General features: G+C 42.3%; 1 protein-coding gene and 1 non-coding gene across 2 annotated transcripts in view; one reads left to right on the top strand and one right to left on the bottom strand.

Moving 5' to 3' along the window:
• Positions 1-3,077: 3,077 nt before the first annotated feature.
• The window catches only part of PKHD1 (PKHD1 ciliary IPT domain containing fibrocystin/polyductin), a 253,965-nt gene continuing 238,149 nt past the window's right edge, over positions 3,078-18,893 (top strand). The window contains exons 1-10 of the mRNA XM_032185191.1: positions 3,078-3,117; positions 4,126-4,203; positions 5,882-6,026; positions 7,164-7,263; positions 10,450-10,507; positions 11,878-11,956; positions 14,240-14,314; positions 16,130-16,194; positions 16,541-16,580; positions 17,152-17,222. Of these exons, the coding sequence (XP_032041082.1) occupies positions 3,078-3,117; positions 4,126-4,203; positions 5,882-6,026; positions 7,164-7,263; positions 10,450-10,507; positions 11,878-11,956; positions 14,240-14,314; positions 16,130-16,194; positions 16,541-16,580; positions 17,152-17,222 (751 nt within the window). The remainder of the gene's footprint in view (positions 3,118-4,125; positions 4,204-5,881; positions 6,027-7,163; positions 7,264-10,449; positions 10,508-11,877; positions 11,957-14,239; positions 14,315-16,129; positions 16,195-16,540; positions 16,581-17,151; positions 17,223-18,893) is intronic.
• TRNAM-CAU lies at positions 4,489-4,560 on the bottom strand. Its single transcript has one exon. It is a non-coding gene; the product is annotated as a tRNA-Met (tRNA).

Here is an 18,893-nt window from a genome sequence, read left to right as displayed (position 1 = left end):
AGGGCTCCAAAACTTCCCTGAAGGTTGATTGTCCATGACATTGTGCTGCTGTGTTTCTGAAATGAAGCTGAGGAAGAGTGAGCAAGCCTGTTTCACCACCCCCCCCCCCCAACCTCCCCCCTGGGGATGAGGTAAGAAATGCCTACACAGTGCTATTGTTTGTGACTGGTGCATGGTAACTCATTAAACCATAGTTATGCTGTTGTCTGAGAGTTTGCTGTGAGATTTGGTGGAAATTACCATGAAAGCATCCATACCAGTGCAGGGCCAGAGCAAACCATTTTGGTTTTGGTGACTTCGTCAAAAACCCATCCATTCATCTGGGCTTCAAATGAGTAGGTGTAGATGCGGGAGCAGGGATGATGTTCACAGGGGTGATGTTCACAATGCTATTCAGCACCTGATGAAGGTTGAGCTGGATCTTTCCTGCAGCCAGTGGAGGCACACGGTTCTCCATAGGGTGGATGATAACGCTGTGTAAGGCCATCACACTCCTTTCCACCACTAACTGTGTAAGGACCCACAGGAGTGTAGATACTGGAGGTGTGGTGGGAGCTCTCAACACCTCTTGGCCAGAATTCCTGCCAGACTCTGACACAGCTGGGAATGCCATGGAAAAACTGAATTAAGAAGCCTCAAATTCTGCTTATTTATGAAAGCCACTCCCAGATTGGATATAGGCATGTCTACGGACCATTCAATCATTTTCTGTCATGTTGGGGGGAAAGGAGGTATCCCTGCCTATGGCAGGGGGTTGGATCTAGATGATCTTCAAGGACCCTTCCAACCCAATCTGTTCTAGGATTTTATGATAAATGGGTTGATTATCTTCCTTCTGGAGGATCGAGTAATATATGAAGGCAAGAAACTCCTGTTGTGGTTATTAAGGACCTGGAACAAAACAGTTAATAGCAAGTAGCTTAGGTTAATAATTAAGCCTGCGCAATGGACAGCTCTGAGCTGCCTGCAACAGGCATTGAGGCTGCTGAGAAACGAGTCTGGTGGCTTTCAGCACAGCACAGGTGACTCGATTACCCACAGGGGACTGAACTGAGTGCCTGACACAGCCTCCAACCACAAACTGTGGTAGAGCAGATGCCAAAGGGATGGAGAAGTTATACAGGTAGCAGAGCCCCCACACTTTGCTCCTCTGAGAAATGGAAAAGCAACAAAGAGAATGAGGTGAGTAATACTTTAAAAAGTCCTCATAAGGATAATAAAAATACACCTAAATGACCTTTTATATGCCTGCTTTGAAATGCAAGGCTCACATGCATCAAGGCTTTGGACTTGACCTCTACAAACTGCATTTATGTTAAAAGGTGCAAGAAACACAGGTGAGTAATTACAGCAGGACTTGTGTGATACGATAAGCAATAGAAGCACCACTGCTAGTCTGTTATCTTACAACAAAAGAGCAGGGAATGCCTGACATTGAATGCATGCACTGGTTCTGCTGGTCAGTCATTTTTAGCTCTCTGTTAGGAGAGGTCATTTCCCACTTAGCTGCAGCTTCTTTGTGGATAAGTCAGGGCACTAAAAGGAGCAAGCTGGCTAGGGGCTTGGAGTATGTTTTTTCTCTCACTAAAGCATGCTACAAAACTGGTGCATTGCTGAGGGTTGACTACTGAAGGCATTGCAGCCGACTCAAATGATGCGTGGTGGCCAGCTTCATTCTAGTCCTTATTTCCATGTGTATTTGGCTTGCACATGCAGTGCTGCTGGTTGCAATGACTGTAGTAGTTGGCTTTATGACCATGGTGCATTTGGTACACACCATAACCAAGGTTTCTGCTCAGCTCTCACCTCTAATAGAATCACTCACCTGTTGCACTTTTCCTAGGGTGCTAACACACAGATCTTCCACTGTGAAGAGGAACCTGGCCTTGAGAGCTGTGTCTGCCCTTGTCTTTTTTCACTAGGTGGTGGAAACTGATGGAGCAGAAAGGTAAGTCTGCCTTCGTGTCATTTTTTTCTTTGATAATTACTGATTACGCAGTGCCTCATCCAGTGATTGTGATCTTTGTCCTACAGACCCCACTGCAACAAAAATCTGAACTTCTAAATCAGCTTCTTGCCATTTGGTTTTATCTTTTTTTTGCCTGGGGTTTCTGAGGTCTTATCTGAACTTCAGTAACCAAGGGACACTCTGCATGAGGGGAAGAGTATCCTGTGAGAATCCAATGACCCAGCCACTTTCTGTGCTCATTGGTGAGAATTTGGGGCTTTTGCTCATTTAAAATGTGACTGAGTTAATTGACTCATGGCTATTTCCATAACAGTACAAAACCAGGGGTGAAGGCAGCAGACATTGATGGTCTGTATTTTTGAATGTTAAACAGTTTCTGGGATGGGCTTTGTAAAGAGAATATGTGATATGCCTGCCTGTGGTAGCAGCACATAAAGCAAATAAGACCAGGGAACTTCCCAGGCTACAGGGACTCAAATATTTAAATTCTTAAATAATTAAAACAGTCCCCAGCAGTGTTGTGACCAAGTCTAGCAGCAGTCTTCAAAACAATTCCTAGGCCAGAGACCATTCCCAGTAGTGGGAAGGTGTGTGGGGCTAGCTGTGGAAGGCTAGAGAGCTGAAGAGGACAGTCAGGCTATGTCTTTTGGTTTTATAGCTGGGGAATGACCATGGCACAGTTTTATTTAATGGAATACATGCAAGGATTTTGTATGAAACAGCACAGAGTGACGAGAGCTTAATAGCATTGTCTCTAAATTAAGTCAGGTGTGTTTATTGCTTAATTCAAGCCAGTCTCATGAAACATGGCCCCAGTGAGGGGAAGCTCATCCTGAGCTTAGCCAGAAAGTGGTCTGCTCAGTGGGGTATAGGTGTATTGGGTGGGTGGGGAAAGAGCATTATTACATTATTTTGATCCTTTGTACTGCGTGAGAGATGAATCAATGTGTTTTCTATGATTCTATCTTCCAGTCTGCCTTGGCTGCTGTAACACAGACCATTGCTTCAATGCAACATGAAGAATACAGATAGGGTTTCTTTTAATTTGTCAGAAAACGTGTTAAGGTCCTGAGCCACCATCCCATGAAATCCCCATCCAAAGTCCAAGATGAACCTTTGGAGACCACCCTTTCTGGTGTTCTTTGCAGGTGGGTGGCAGATAGTGTTGTCTCCCATCCTGCTGATAATACAAGGGTGCCGCTGGGTTGGCATGGCCTGACTTCACATGAGACATGCAGAAGCATCTCGGAAAGATGCTGGGTGTTATGGAGTAATGTCTCCAGCATTCTGGTTATTATCCACCCTTAACAGTGGCTTTTCATGGCACTCTTCCATAGCCAGTGGAGGTTTCTGGATGTCTGTGGATTTATAGCTAATTGTCCCTGTTGTAACTGGGTTCCTCTGACACATGTTGGTTTTCATTTGCTTGATGATGGTCGTGATTGCTTCCATGTTGATATTAAGTGTTCATGATGCAAGTATGTCAAATACTTCTCTTTAGAGAGAAGAATATGGATGGTAGGCGAGATTGCATTAACATACAGATAAGAAGTTGGAAATCTTCTGAAATGCTAGACAGGAAACAGGGTACCATTGTAAAAAGGACTCTATTGACTCCATTAGTTTCAGAGGATGAGTGCCCCCCAAAGAAATCCTAAATCCTCTTAAGAATTTGATGTCTTTCTGGAAAATGCGACATAGTAAGTTACAGGTAACTTAGTTTCATGAAGCAGGAGCTCCTTTCCATTCTGCCTTTGTTTCCTAAGGACTTCTCCAAGAAAGAGCTGGAAAGGCTGTCTGGGCCAGAATAGGATACGTTATGTGGGCCACCCTAAATGTGGGGACAGTGTACAGAAGTGAGCAAACACTTCAGAGTTGGAAAAATATTATTTAACTCTTGAGGAGGACAAGAGGCTTAGATTGGCTTGGTTCACCAAGCTTCGAAGGCATGAAAACCTCTGTGAGGGGAAGGAGGACTTTTACTTAGGGGACACAGTTGGATGATGAGTGATATGGCTAATTTACTAAAGGCCTAGGAAGGAGGAATCATGAAGAGGGAATCACAGGAGGAGCTGCCAGACCACGATGCCTTGCTTTGTCCTGAGTTAGATGTTTTCAGTGTTTGCATTATTCTTCAGCTTGGGTTGTTTTTGCAGTGTCTGCCACAGGATTGCTCATTAAGCCTCGAGAGGGCAGCATTGCTGGAGGAACGTGGATCACTATTACCCTGGATGGTGAGTTTTAAACTCTTACAAATCCTAAACTCTTTGAACTCTACCAAAGGAAGAAAGAATCAGCTCTGTTCTGAGACTGGAGGTTGGAGTGACAAATCCTGAGCAACAGATAGGTGGGATGTAGCACCCAGAACATGAAATCAGCTTGAAATTCATAGAATCATAAAGGTTGGAAAAGACCTCCGAGATCATCTGGTCCAACCATCCCCCTACCACCAGTGTCGCCCACTAAACCATGTCGCTAAGCACCACATCCAACCTCTCCTTGAACACCCAAAAAGCAATTAGCAGAGGATGGTTTCGATCCATCGACCTCTGGGTTATGGGCCCAGCACGCTTCCGCTGCGCCACTCTGCTGTTGTAATACTAAAAATAATAATGTTACTACTAATAATATAGTTACTTCATAAGCTATTGCTGATGGTTGCTTGTTTTCTGATTTTTTCTAAGCGAGATAAGTCAGATTCCTACCTTGTTTTTGTAGAACTAGGGCTACAAATTTCCTCCTTGCTGGCTTTTTTTTTTTTTAATTGAAGGAAGTCTGAAAGTCTTTTCATAGGCTGTCTGATGCTGGAGTGTTAGAAACACTAATTTAAACATGAGATCTGTGTAAAAATCACAGAAATTGATATGCCCTGCTCATCTGGGCACGAACCCAACTTTACAAAACCGCATCTGATTTTCAGTAGTGCTGAATATTAACTCCTTGGGAAGAGAGCTGGTGTCTGTCTGAGACGTATGTTGATTAAACTGCTCAAGTTCTGGCACTCGGTTATTTGTAAATGTGACAAATGATATCAGTCTTATTTTTTCTGAATAGTGTGATTTCCTGGAGAGATGCTGAAATGGAGGGAAGGGGAGCTTGTGTCCTCAGGGGAGATGTGCTTTGAACAGCACTGTGTAGCAGGCAGGGACAATCACTGAGCCTAGGATACATTTCTGAGGGGGGGAGCAGACATCCAGGCACTGGGAGAAAGGGAAAAATGTTCCTGGGACCAGGAATAAATGTGCAGTTTGCTGAAAATGGAGAAACTACTGATGTCACTTAAAATGAATCTGTGAGCTGGGAGACACCTGTAAAGACAGACAACAAAGGGATAGATGTTTAGAAGCATGTTTCTAGCTGTATTAGATTAAGCTACAAAAGCTAAGCATGCTAAGTTTTGTTCACACCTTGACTTTCTGAAGTTGAGAAGCCTTGCAGACAGCTCACTGAGGAAATGGGCTAAGCTGATCCACCTTGTAGCACAGGTGAACTCAAGGTGCTGTCAGCAAAACCATTCAGGACATAAGTAACTGCAAAGATTAAGGAAAAGTATTAATTTTACAGGTGCTTTAATTATCTGTGGTTATGATGGTTGGTGCAGTGTAGATGGCTGAGGAGATTCAAACTGCTGATAACTGTCAATCTCTGCAATAATATATTTTGGGGAGAGTGCAGGCATTGTATTAGAGGCAAAAAGCCATGCAGCTACACGGTAAGATGAACTCTCTCTTCCCACAAAATTACACAAACATGATTTAAAGGAAAAAAAGAAAAAAAAAAGTCCAATTTGGGGTTCTAAATATTGCTCCTAAAGAGAAGCTGTAGTGTCCATTTGAAAATGTGTACATTGTGTGACTGGATGTGAATAGTCCTGTCCCCACAAAGCTCCTCTGTTTGACCTTGCTTGCTTATGTTCAGCATCCCAGCAGGCAGAACACATCTCTTCAGCCAGCTGGTCCCACCTGGAGGTGTCCCTGGTGAACCCAGACCTGCCCAGTTTGCCATGCGATGTCTCTCCTGTATATTTTGGCTTACCCAGTATACGATGCAGAACAAGGTATGGTCCCTGACTACAGTATAGAATCATCTAGGTAGGAAAAGACGTTCGAGGCCATCAAGTAAAACCATCAATCTGACCTACTGAGTCCCATCACTAACACATGACAACTTAGTGCCACGTCCACACTTCTTTTAAATACCTCCAGGGATAGGTTCTTTACCGCTTCCCTGGGCAGCCTGTTCCAGTGTTTGATCACCATGAAGAAATTCTACCTAATACCCAATCTAAATCTCCCCTGGCAAGACCTTTGTCATTTGCCTGGTAGAATCCTCATTTTCCTTTAGTGTCTGTACAGGCAGTTTGGGAGTTTAAGGAATTCCTATGGCTGCACCTGGGCACCTCCCAAGCTGAGCTGCATTCCATGCTTCAGCTTAATGAAGGACTAGCCTAACTAGCATGAATCAGACAGAGACTTGGAGAAACTAGACTCTGATCCTCGAAAGCTTGTAGAAATCACATTCTTAGATGCACAGCTCCCAAGAAAATCTGGGGATTTTACCAGTTTCTGACATTCTTGCCCTGTTCAAGATCATAGAAGTTGTGGTAGAGATGGAAACAAACATGATTCCAGGCAGCAGCTGGGGAACCTAAGCTCTCTCCTTCCCATCTGTCACAGGTTAAAGGATATTGTTTGACTGGAAGGCTAGCTGTGCCTCGGGAGGCTGTAGGGGTGAGCCTGGTGGGGCTCTTCCATCTCTCGCTGCTATGATTTGGTTTGGAGTTAACCCTGCTGAATGCTGTGCTGTACATTTAGATGCAACATTCATTTACAAGCCAGGATCAAACTTCCCTGTAAATCTAGGCAGCCTTGGGGTATTTTAATAGCAATGAAGAACAATTATTCATTAGTATTAATGAGCACTAATGAGCATGTGTATATACTTTGCATTTACATATAAATTGGATGTATGTTCTGGTATAGTCCTATCACCTTCTGCACTTACCTACAATTTCTTGCCGTGTCTTCATATTTTTTGTACACTGTAATTTCTGAGTTTGGGTTCATAGTATTAAAGTGTTTTACTCTATCAGTGTCTCTGTGAACCTGATAAGATTGTCCCAATGACTTGGCATTACCTAAAAAATAGTAAACCCAATCTATATAAAAATAATACGTTTTTTTCCCCCATCTAGGTCTTCACCCCAGGAAGGTTTGTACTATGTGGAGGTGGCCTTTAAAGGACGTGTGATTAACAACTTGACTGGGGTAGAGAAAGAAAACTACACTTTCAAGGTAACGACCAAGAAAGGATAGAAGTGATGATGAACAGCTGAAGGCATTGAAGAGAGTCAAAACTTCAGACTTTGTATCACAGGATATGTATTGAAATAGTATCTCTCATATTGATTACACGTCAGGACATGAAGGCAAGATGTTCCTTGTGTCCCTTCAAACTAGATGAACCAAGGCATTCAGTCTGGCACTGGATAGGCTATGAGACCTGAGGTATTTCTGAAGGAAAAATCTGGGTTCAAGTTAAATGGTCTCTGTACCAAAGCCATGCAGTCAGAAGACCAACTTGTGAATTAGTTTTACCTTGTCTAGAATCGTTGTCCAAGCAATGAATCACACTTTCTCTGACTCTCGGGGCCTTACTGACAGAATTTGTCACTTTCAACTAAACAAATTTATAAAGGTGTGCATAGTCTGGCTAGCATTGTGTACCAAAAATTATGGGCTTATCAAGCAAAGATAGATGTAGATGATGAATATCATGGCATGTATCTATGTAATGAGAAATCATATCACATCTGAAATACCTATGGGAAATTTCAGCTGTTCTTATTCTCAGTCCACCTTGGTTCTGTCAGAAATACCAGATCAGGCCTTTCATTATTTCAATTTGGAGACAAAGTCAAAAATAAGGAATGATACCGTGTTTCAGTGGATTAACAAGGACTATGGAGAGGTTGCATTCAGCTCTAGTGACTGGAATTACTACCTGAGACTCTTTGCCCCCCCCTTTGCTGACTGTAGGTGCTCACACTGTGCAGAGCAATTCATGCCATCCCAGAATCACAGGCTTGGGTAGAACAGGACATCAGGGGGGTCCAACTTCTTGCTCAAAGGGTTGGCTATGAGATCACAGCTGTTTTCTCAGAGCTTTATTCAGTCAAGTCATGAAAACCTCCAAGGATGAAGATTTTACAACAGCCCAGGGCTCTGCTCAGGTATCTGACTATCACAGCTCTTGTGAACGACCCTTTTACTTCATGGATACCACGCAAGGTCCAACAACTGACAGACATGGGTGTTCCTAACCCAGCCAATACTGTCCCAACTGGATAGGGCACTGGATGACTTCTGGTGTTGCCCTCTGAGATGCAGGATGGTAGCAGTCAGTCAGCACTGACAGGTAGCCACGGCAGGACACCTCCCATGGACACTGCTGATTCTGGGAAAGGGCCTCTCCATCTCTGGGATAGCTCTCCACACCAAAAATGTACAAGTTTAGGAAAGCTCACGCCTCAGTTCTGATCTCATCTCTGTTGCTGGGTTGTTTTGAGAGCCTACAACACATCCCCTACCACAGCATTTTGCCTCTCAGTGTGAGAACACATCCATGGCTGTGTGCTTCAGGATGAGGCCTAGTGTGTTCAGAAGTCACACCCCACCTCTGTGCGAACTTTAAGTATCAAGCAAGAAAGCCCAGAGTTTCAGTAAATTGCCCATTAAAGCTGAAGAGTCATTGGGTGGTTGAGCTAGCTTAGAGAGCTGATGAAAAATCACCAGGGGATGCTGTTAATGAGACACATTCCAAGCTAAATAAAACACAGTGTGTCTCTTTGTTTTGGGACTGGGACCTGGGAGCTATGCGTATTAAAAATTAATTTTGCCTCTGCAGCAGATTGAAAAAGCCTGCTGCAGGCAGCAACAAGTCTGAACAGCTCTGAAAACTGGTGTTAGCTAGTGGCCCTGGCTTTCGTGCTGGTTTTGGCTTCTTTCTCTGAATCTGCTCCAGCCCAGGGAATGTGTTTTGCCCCTCTGCATTGACCATGACTAAAGGGAGTTTATGGCTACTCATTCGTTTTCCACGTGATTGTAACGAGGACGTAAACAGATCGAGCTCTGAAAAGGTCTGGGGTTCAAGGAAGGTTTAAAAAAATATGTGATGGCATCCTTGGTTTAAGTCTGGAAATGAGTTTATGCTATTTATTGAGCTGGCAGCAGCATCTGTGAGTGCAACTGAGGACAGGAGGGCTCATAAAGAAGGTGGGAAGGATGGAGATGTGAAGGCAGTTCTGAGAAATGGATGATTTCGGGATGGGGACAGGACAAATGCACAAGGGAAGCATATTTTTTCTTTAAGTTTAATGAAATCCAGCAGTTAATGACTTAGAATTGGGATTTAGCCAGCTAGCAGTGCTGCAGGCCAGTTTTCTGGAGGTACTTGTGGCTCTTGAGAAAGCAGAGAGGCCAATGGATTTTACAGCGTCTGAAGAAGCCAGGCACCTCTACAGATCACCTTAAGCCCAAGACACTTAAATTCCTTCGTGGATCTGATCCTTATTTTTCACTTGTTGTTATTCATTTCCAGAGTGCAGAATGCTGCACAGAGGAATGACAACATTACTTTTGCATTTCAGAGCAAGTATCTGAGGAGTAAGGCACTGAAGCTGTTTTGCCAAGGCCTCCCTGCAAAAAGCAGGGCTGTTCCTGTATTTGTGAACAAGGCAGGGTCAGGATGTGGACTCTTGTGCATTTGGAAGGAGGCTGAGGACAACCTTCTTCCACTTCTAAGGGGTTCTTGTGTGTTCCCCATCTTCTGAGAAGCTTGCCTCAAAGCAAAATCTCTCTACTCCTTCTTGGGCTCTGTTTAAGACAAAAATAGTGCTCTGTAGTGACTCCAGTATTTCCTTGTTGTTCCCTCAGGTGGCAAAGTAGCGTTTCTCTGAACACATCTCTGATACTGTATTAAGATGGGTCAATGTAAGCTTTTTCTTGGCTACATTGCTTTTAGGTACCCAACAAGCTCATTAAATGCTACTGGAAGTCTCAGTTCTATGATGTAGAAATAGTTTTTAAGAGGATATTAATGGGGGAGTGGGAGGGGGGTGGGGGCATGATGACACAATGCCAAATGAAATGCAGGTCTAATCTTCAGGAAAGAAAAAAGGCTTAGCAATTCTTTAAAATATTAAACCACATCTTCTGGGACTGACTCCAACCAGGATGGGCAATCTGGGCACAAAATGGGTGCAAGAAATAGCTGCAAGCCAGACTCTGAATGCAGAGAGGGTAAGAAGGATACATCTATACTTGCTCTCTTTTCAGAGCAGGACTCTGCTTCAAAGATCGAATCCTAAAGCACGACTCTCTGAAATGTGCGTGCCAACTGTGTTGTGAGCAATGCATAATCAGATCCTGTTGGGCTGCTGTGAGAATGACTGCTGTTTAACTACAAATTTCTTCTTGCAGTTTTCTGCTGCACAGACACCTGTGGTTTACCAAATTAGCCCACCATCTGGCATCCCAGGTACGGGACCTTTCTTTAGGCTGGAGCCCACTTTAATTATTATTTGATGTTCCATACCATCTTTCTGCTTATGAGGGATCTTTGTTGCTGGGGTTCGAAATAGGCACCTCCAGAACTTAATGTCCAAGCTCACGCTGAACAGGAAAATGGGTTTGCACAAGGAGTCTGCTGCCCTGGGTACAAGAGAAATGGGTAATGCTCTGTGGCTGCTGGGTTATTTGGCACATGGTTTCTGTAGCCCAACTTTGCCTGAGTACAGAGATGCTGCAGAGTGCCAGATCTGATTGATTCCAGATTAAGTCATCTGGCCCTATTTATTTCATAGTAGTTTTGAGGGTTATCTATTAGGTGCTGATGTTGTAATATCATACCAGTCTTTTAATTAATAGAGTTTCAGATCGATCTTTAAAGTGGCATGATAAGATAATCTGGTTTTGTTCTGAACAACTACCTGGACTTTGGAAGGCTTTTTCCCTGTTGCTATTCTGTCGGCATTTCCAGGCTTCTTCAAGCAGCTTGAAATGCTTATTTCCAAAATGAACCAGGTGTGGTTCACCTGGCCACATGTAGGCATTTACATTAGGGAAAGTTGAATCACCCTTCATGATTTTTATTGACTAATATGGGTTAGACCTCCACTGTCTATGGGGAGCTCAGAGAATCAACACACATGGTAGAACCTATGTATCTACCTACACTGTAGATATGCTAAGTGAGAATTTTGCTCTCTGAATTCCCTAAATACTCCTTTATTGCACTGTATGTTAATTAATCCTTATATTATCCTTATTTTTTTTAGGTCCTGCTTCAAGGACTTAATTTTAAGCATATGTGCTTAAACATAGTACTTTAAAACGTTTATCCTAAAGGTAAAGCAGCTGCTGTACAGCTGCTTTGTGGGTATATCTGTATTGTGTATAACACAATAAAATTGATTTGTACTGAGGTTCTTCTTCAGGCCCTGGCCCTGTCTAGCATACAAACATTGCACACTAACACATAGCGCATGTTGATGATGCCATTTTGGTTGCTTCATGATGTTCTGCAGTGGCATTTGGATAGGATGGTGGTTTTAATTCACAAATGTGAGGAGGTGTCTTGTTGGTACAAATACTAGAGTTCTGCTGAAAAATCTGGAATGGACTTTTTCAGTGGGAAACAGATGTGTGTTTTGGGGTAAGTGGATTTAAATGTACAGTTACCTTGAACTTTGATAGAAGCTGAGAGTAGGCATGGGTACAGGCAGTTGGGTAACACTCTGCATTAATTTGCAAAGATCAAGAATTTCTTTGGTTCAGTTCACAAAATCTGCAAATGTAAACACTCTGCTTTTAAAAGACTCTCTTCAATTTCTATTTCCTTTCAAACAGGAAATTTAATAGAGATATATGGGAAGACAATTGCTGGAAGATATGAGACCCTGGACTTCAATGTGGATTATATTGATGGGTAATTATATATAAGCTGCTAGCTGCCCCTGCCCCTGTAAATTACCATTTCTTCTATCAGCCTCTGTGAAAGCAATAAATTGCAACCAGTTGGCCCAGAATTGCCATTTACTACTTTTGTGCTTTATTGCAGCTCATGAGTTGGGCTCCAGCAAACTTTGTTAATCTAATTGCAACTGGTCCATTAAGCTAGTTGGTTTCTTTACTGGCAGCACAGTCAATCACGGCTCAGTGTGAATTGTACTGTAATTGCGTCTGGTTGCTGTAGATCTTATTTTGGCTAGCAAATTAAAATTTAACTAATTAAAATAATGTCAGAATCTAAAAGTTAAATAAATTTTCCCTTCCATTTGCATTTTTAGAAATACTATTAGTTGGAGGCAAATGCTCTAGTGAGTCAGAAGACAAAAGCACAAGTATTTTGAGACAAAAGGCTTTGTTTTTCACTGCTTTAAACCTTCTCTGGTCACTTCCTTGTTTTCAAGGAAGGTTTGATTTTATTTTCTGCTGCCTCTAGGGTTATGCACCACAGAGCAAAACAGGTAGTTTTCTTTTTTTTTTTTTTCTTCCTTCCTTTTTTTTTATTTTTATTTTTTTATTTATTTATTTATTTTTTTTTTTAACATTAGGACATCAGGACTATAAGCACAGTAAATCCAGAATGAGTATGAATGCTGACCTGATGTCTGTCATATACACATATATATGTTTAGAGATATTCAATATTCTCAGCTACTGCTGGGTTATGTTTTCCTTGCTCTTGCCTCAGTGTCAGTGAAGAACTAAGCCCAGATGGATATAGATCAACTAGTAATCTATAGGTATTCTGGCATTTTAAGGATCAGTGCAGTAGTCAAGGAAGGTATATATTCTTAGTAGTAATTTAGAAATTTTAATTGCAGCAGCAGCAGCAGATATATGCCCACTATATGTTTTTGTAGCTAGTTGCTAGACTGAATGGAGAAGTCCCTTGCTGTGTAACTAAATTCTCTGCTAACGTGAATGGAAGTCAGTGCAGATACCTGCCCTATCTTTTATCAGCCCTACAGTTTTGCTCACTGGACACACAGTACCATCCTTTGTTCAATACTAATTACTGTTTTACCTGTCTCTAGTGGAAGTGTGAAACCTTTGATCCATGAGCAGAAAGGATGGTATGTCTGCAGGTTGCTTGGGCCTGCATGCTCCAGTGCTATATTATTCATTTACAGATTGACCTCCCTATAGCCAAAAAGGAAATGGCTTCAAAATCTTAGCATACCAGGCAGGTTCACATCCTAGCTTCACAGGAATACTTTGCCCATTTTTGGTGTGTTAGTAAATACGTACCAGGTGGGGACTTGGACTTGAGCAGAGCCATCTGTCACTCAGTCACACTGATTCAGGATTCAGATGGCAGAAGAAAAAAAAAAAAAAAAGATTTTTTTAGTTAAAGTGTTTTGCGTGCTTTTTCAGGCTTTGTATGGGATGTGACGGTCCAATGATGAATCAATCATTTTTGCAGCACTGATTTTTTTTTTTCAATTTATCCTTAAAAGAAAAGCATTATAGTATCAGGAATCTCTATTAATAAAACCAAACTCTGTTATAAAACTACACTGAAGCATGGGTCATAGCAAAGTGTTTCACTTATTTTCCTCAATTGTCTATTGATTCTCAAAGAAACATTGCCACCTTTTGCTTGTTATGCTAATTACTGTGAACCTATTGCTCCCACCTGATTCCTCCTCCCCCGATGAAGTTTTCTTTCCATATCCGTTCTTTAAGGTGGGAATACTTAATTTTGCTGTTAGGAGGTTGGGTGATTTTTATCAGAAGTTGTCTGTAGCATTACCTCTCAATGAAATAATGAAATGATTGAGGTCTGTCTTGAAGTGCTATGGTTGTACCAGCAGAATGATCTACTTGTGTTACCTGGTGCCTCTAAGAGGGAAGGGTGCATAGGGGCTATCTGGAACCCAAACCACCAACCTTTTACTACAGGGAGGAGATACTGGGTTGTCTGAGGTCAGCATAGGTGTCTTGAAGATGGTTCTGCCACAATCTTCATAGGCATGTAGTTCCTGCAGTATTTGGGGAATATATTTTACAGGCCAAGATGTATAAAATGAATAAATAAAAAATAGGATTTGTCTAGGTTTCTGAATTAGTAAATGCTGGATACCAGTGAGGGAAAACTCCTGGCCCTTTTGAAAATACTGGCTGCTGATTTTAACAGAATCATGATTTTGCCAGGGAAGTTATTAGCTGTCCTATCTTTTTGCTTGTTTGTTTTTTCTCCTAGACCGGCTATTCTTATGGCAGAAGGAGATGGATGGATCAGCCTCTGCTCTTTTGCTGACAGACAGACTGGAAGCATGTCAGTTCTTGACCTACCTTTGGTTTGTAGTGGTGCGAGGACTTATGTGCAGCTTTTTTTTTTTTTTTTTTTTTTTTTTGCTTTGTCATAATATAGAGAGGGACCACGGGGTCCCAACTGAGCTGGCTCTCTACTCCTCTGGCTGTAGCTAGGCAGGGTCAGGGCCCACAGATGATATGTAATGTCCTCGCTGCACCTATGCTGTTCAGGGGCCTCCAGCAAGGCAGGAGTGGGTAATGAACTGCAGGACATCATCAGTGAGTGCAAAGCTCAGAGTCATCAAGCAGTATTTGTATGCTGCTGTTGTGGGAATGTTACACAGCAAACGCAGCTCAGTCTATGCTATAACACAAGTATCAGTCTTTAATTTTTCTGTAATATAAATGATGCACTTCTCATGGAGCCTGTGAGCCCTGAAAGAGGGAGGTTGTTTTTACAAGGAACAGGGGAAAAACCTGCTCCTGCAAAAGTTAGTGCCAAGGCTTCTCAGCAAGCCCTCTTATTGTGCTGTAAAATTCCTCCTGGCTCCCAGGAGGAGAACTTAAATGCAAATGGGAGTTGATGATGGAACTTGTGTTGTTTCACAGCTCCCAAAGGTTGATGTAGCACCAGCAGATCTTGCTTAATTGCTACCCATTCCTACTCACAGACTGGGGGTGTACAGAAGAACAATTAAGAGGAGAAATGCCAGAAAGTGCTATGTTTTCTGGGAGGTTTTGCCTAGGAAAAACAAACAAAGAAAACCCCACCATAGTCTAAACTACACAGTGGGACAGTTTTAAGAGTGGGAGGAGGTGTGGAAGTGTCTCTTGAAATACTCCTCTGCCTCATACCCAGTACCATGTCTTAAAGATAGGTCCTCAGTTGTGCAAATCAATGACTGGGTGTAGATCTGGGTCTTGCCCTCAAACTCTTAAGCAGCCTAGAAATGAGAAGTGTGATCTCTTTGCAAGTCCTTGCAAACCATGCCCAGAATGGAGATTTGGTTACAAAAATCCCATTGATTTGCATGGGAATTAGGCACCCAAATCCTTCTTAGGAGCCATCCCTGAGTGCTGCAGGGCAGATGGAGGGGACTTGGAGGGGAAGAACAGCATCCATACCCCCAGGAGAGTGGTTTTAGGGGCAGCCTCCCTGTGTTATCTCTGCAGTACTGTCCTGTCTCTGTTTCCTCTAGCAGGAAATCCCTTCTCTGGTAGTGATAAGAGAGATGTTTAAAATACAAAAACCACAGGTCCAAACAGAAAATTCTTTATGCGGCTTGGCAAATTATTGTTTAAATTTCTACAGATGGAGTCATAGTATTATTGATCTTCCCCTATCCCACTTCCCAAAGCAGTTTCCATGTTTAAAGTTTCCTCATTTGAAGAGCAAGCTCTAACCTCTTGCTGAGACATCACCTCCCTCCATCCTGTGCAGCTCCTCTCCTTCCAGAGGCATGGGTCTGAATTGCCCTTGTCAAGTTGTGAAGCAGAAGAAAAATGGAGCAAATTGAATTTTAGGCCCATTTCTTTGTGTAAATCCTAGGTTGTATTCCCCCCTTCCCCTCAGCTTTTGTCCTATTATTTGCCCTACCATATGGCAAGACTTGTCTGCCCTCAGCTCTTATTTAAAATGGGGGTTCTGAAAGTCACCAACAGGATCAGCTTCTGGAAATAAAGGAAAGGGGTCAGGCTGGAGTATTGTTTCTATGAGGCACCTGAGCTGCTTAGCTTATGAAGTGGAAGTCCACATCTTTGCTTGATTAAATGATTCTTGCTGTATCTTGCTCTTTTTGCTCCCAAGGCTCAGTAAAGTCCTTTTGTTTTTCCACAGCTACCCAATTCAGGCAGAAGATGGAGTGGGGACCATGCAGTGCCGGGTGGAAGGGAACCACATAGGTTGGTGAAAAGAGAAGGAGGTGGAAATCATGTTTCTATTCTAGCATGTTTCGCTACTCCTGCATCTCCAGAGGTTGGAGGGTATCCACAGAGTTATTGGGATTTTTTTTTGATTGTTTTATTTGTGAGATTTCTTGGACTCTCATAGTATATTTTAAAGTATTCTAGCGTTTTCATTTAAATCAAGAGCAGCTCTGCCGAAATCAACACAATTGTACTGTTGTAAGAAAAGTGTAAGGAAGAGGAGAATCAGGAACATGACATCTGGAAAAGGTTTGGTAGGATGCACTCTTCATAAAGCTCTCTGCATTTCTGCCATAAAGCGCATTTATTTTCTCTCCTCCAGGGTCCCACAATGTTAGCTTCTCAGTGTTCAACAAAGGAAAGTGAGTAAAAGAGCCTTTCTCTATTTTTTTTTTTTTTTTTGTAGTTTCATATGGGTATACAGCTCCATTTCTGATTCCAGAATAAGTGCATAAAATTTTATTGAAACTTGTGTTTCATTACTTAGAAATAAGGTTTTGCTAACTTGAGAAGATGGTCATCAGATTAGGGATGAAAAAGGAGAATATTCCCCCCCCCCCCCCAAGCATTTCTGCTTTGTAGTTCTAATACTTTATTTTTGGTGCCCAAACAAGAAGCAATTTAAGTTCAGATTGAATAAAATCCCTTTACCTTGCTTTTAGCTCTTTTTACAAATGGAAAAAATATAGACATAAAAGAAGAGGAGGTGAAAACACTTCCAAAACCATACATTTTTATATATTTTTTTAATGGTAAAACTTAATAAAGAGTCTCAGTCATGTAATAATTTCTTGAATCAGTGCCTCAATGTGCAGGTGAAAGGTAGTGTTAGTCCCCATAGAAATGTTCGTCTGGAGAGCAAGTGTCCAGGTCTGCCAAAGGAAGGTCTACTGTAAGTTAAATGGATCTCTCATGCATTTCTCCCTCTTGCAGATCAGCAGTCCACAAAGACGCTTGGCTCATCAGTGCCAAACAGGAGCTTTTCTTGTATCAAATGCATTCAGGTACCGATCTGATTCACCTCAATGGTTGGCCCGTCTCATGGCAGTGCCAGCAATGTCTAAGACCTCTAATTATGCCAATGGGATAATCCTTTTGTGCCCTCATTTTAGCTGTGTAGCCCTACCAGTATGGTAAGCTTCCTTACGGGCTCACTACACAAAGCTGCAGACCAAAAATTTCAGGATTACCAAATGTATTTGCTATGACTGGGTGTGCTGCTATGGGCTTCATTCTAATCTGCAGTGAGTTAGTATTCCTTTTAAGGATACATTTGAACTGTGTCTTTTGGACAACCTAACCTGAGAGAGAGTCAACCAGAGCACAGCAGGGTGCCAGGATTTGGGATGGAGTCACTTTGTCATTGTTTCTTGTCCCATCAGGTCACCAGTAGGCTTGAGGTGTTGAATTGAGAAGGGCTTTATTTCACCTCTCCCCCTTAAGTCACACTATATTTGGTAAGAATGAGATGCTGGCCACAAAAGGATGCAATAACTTCTTCACTGAAAGGGTTGTGAGGCACTGGAACAGGCTGCCCAGGGAAGTGGTGGAGTCACCATCCTTGGAAGTCTTCAAAAGACGTTTAGATGTAGAGCTTAGGAATATGGTTTAGTGGAGGGCTGTTAGCGTTAGGTTGGAGGTTGGACTCGATGACCTTGAGGTCTCTTCCAACCTAGAAATTCTGTGATTCTGTGATTCTGTGATTCAATGCAGGCTTTAGGATGAGATAAAGCATCTCAAGGAGGGCATTATCAGCTACTCCAAGAGCTGGGTTCTGGATAAAGGGCTGGTGAGTGGCAGGTTTTTGTACTATTATTAAAAAAGGCAGATCAAGGCACCCTATAACCTCCATGTGATATTTCCAGCTATGAGAACAGCAGACAATAAGTTTCTGAGCACCAGCCTGAGATTATGGCCATGAGCAAACAGTGTCAGTAAGGACCTGTGCCTAACAGTCAAAAGACAATTAGGGAATCAGCATTTGGCAGCCATTGACTTCAGTCAATGGTTGAATAATGCTGAAAAAGACCACTTGGTTCACCTGCACAGGTCCCCAGAAAGGTCCCATCGTGTTTCTGCCATTCCCTTGACCTGTCAAGGGGCTGAAATGAATGAAATGGGTGCACTGTTACGTTATGGGCTGTATCTTAGGAGCCTGGTTCAGGATATAACCAAATTAGTTTGTTATGAAAAAAAAAAGCCAATACATAAACGATATACAAAATATAGCATACAGTTTATTTCACCTGTAAATGCAGAGCACTTTGTAATGGAGGGTAATTTTATGTCTTCATTTACAAACTGAGGAACCTTGCGTGGAGTTGGATGTTAGCAGAGCATCAGCAGAAACAAGACCTGCCAGATCTTTCCAGCAGACCACTGCAGTCAACACTGCCAAAATAAAGTTAAAAATCTGATGAACGAAGAAAAAAATATAAATTTGTACATCTGGGCGAGCTTCTCTCATATTTACTAGTCTTTTTTTTCAGAACTGTGCGAAATTCAACTGGCTGGTTAAACTAGGGCATCTGAGTGCAAAGTGAGGAAATGTCATCAAAGAGAAAAATAGGTTTCCAGTGTAGAAGGGAATAATTATAATAAGATCAAATCATGAATGATTCTTGTAGTCATGATGTGGACATTTGCCATCAGGTGTTCAGCTCCCTGCGTTTGTC

This window comes from Aythya fuligula, chromosome 3, assembly GCF_009819795.1.
Source record: "Aythya fuligula isolate bAytFul2 chromosome 3, bAytFul2.pri, whole genome shotgun sequence".
Lineage (NCBI taxonomy): Eukaryota > Metazoa > Chordata > Aves > Anseriformes > Anatidae > Aythya > Aythya fuligula.
The sequence above is the reverse complement of the archived record's forward strand: the minus strand, read 5'-3'. Positions and strand labels throughout refer to the sequence as shown.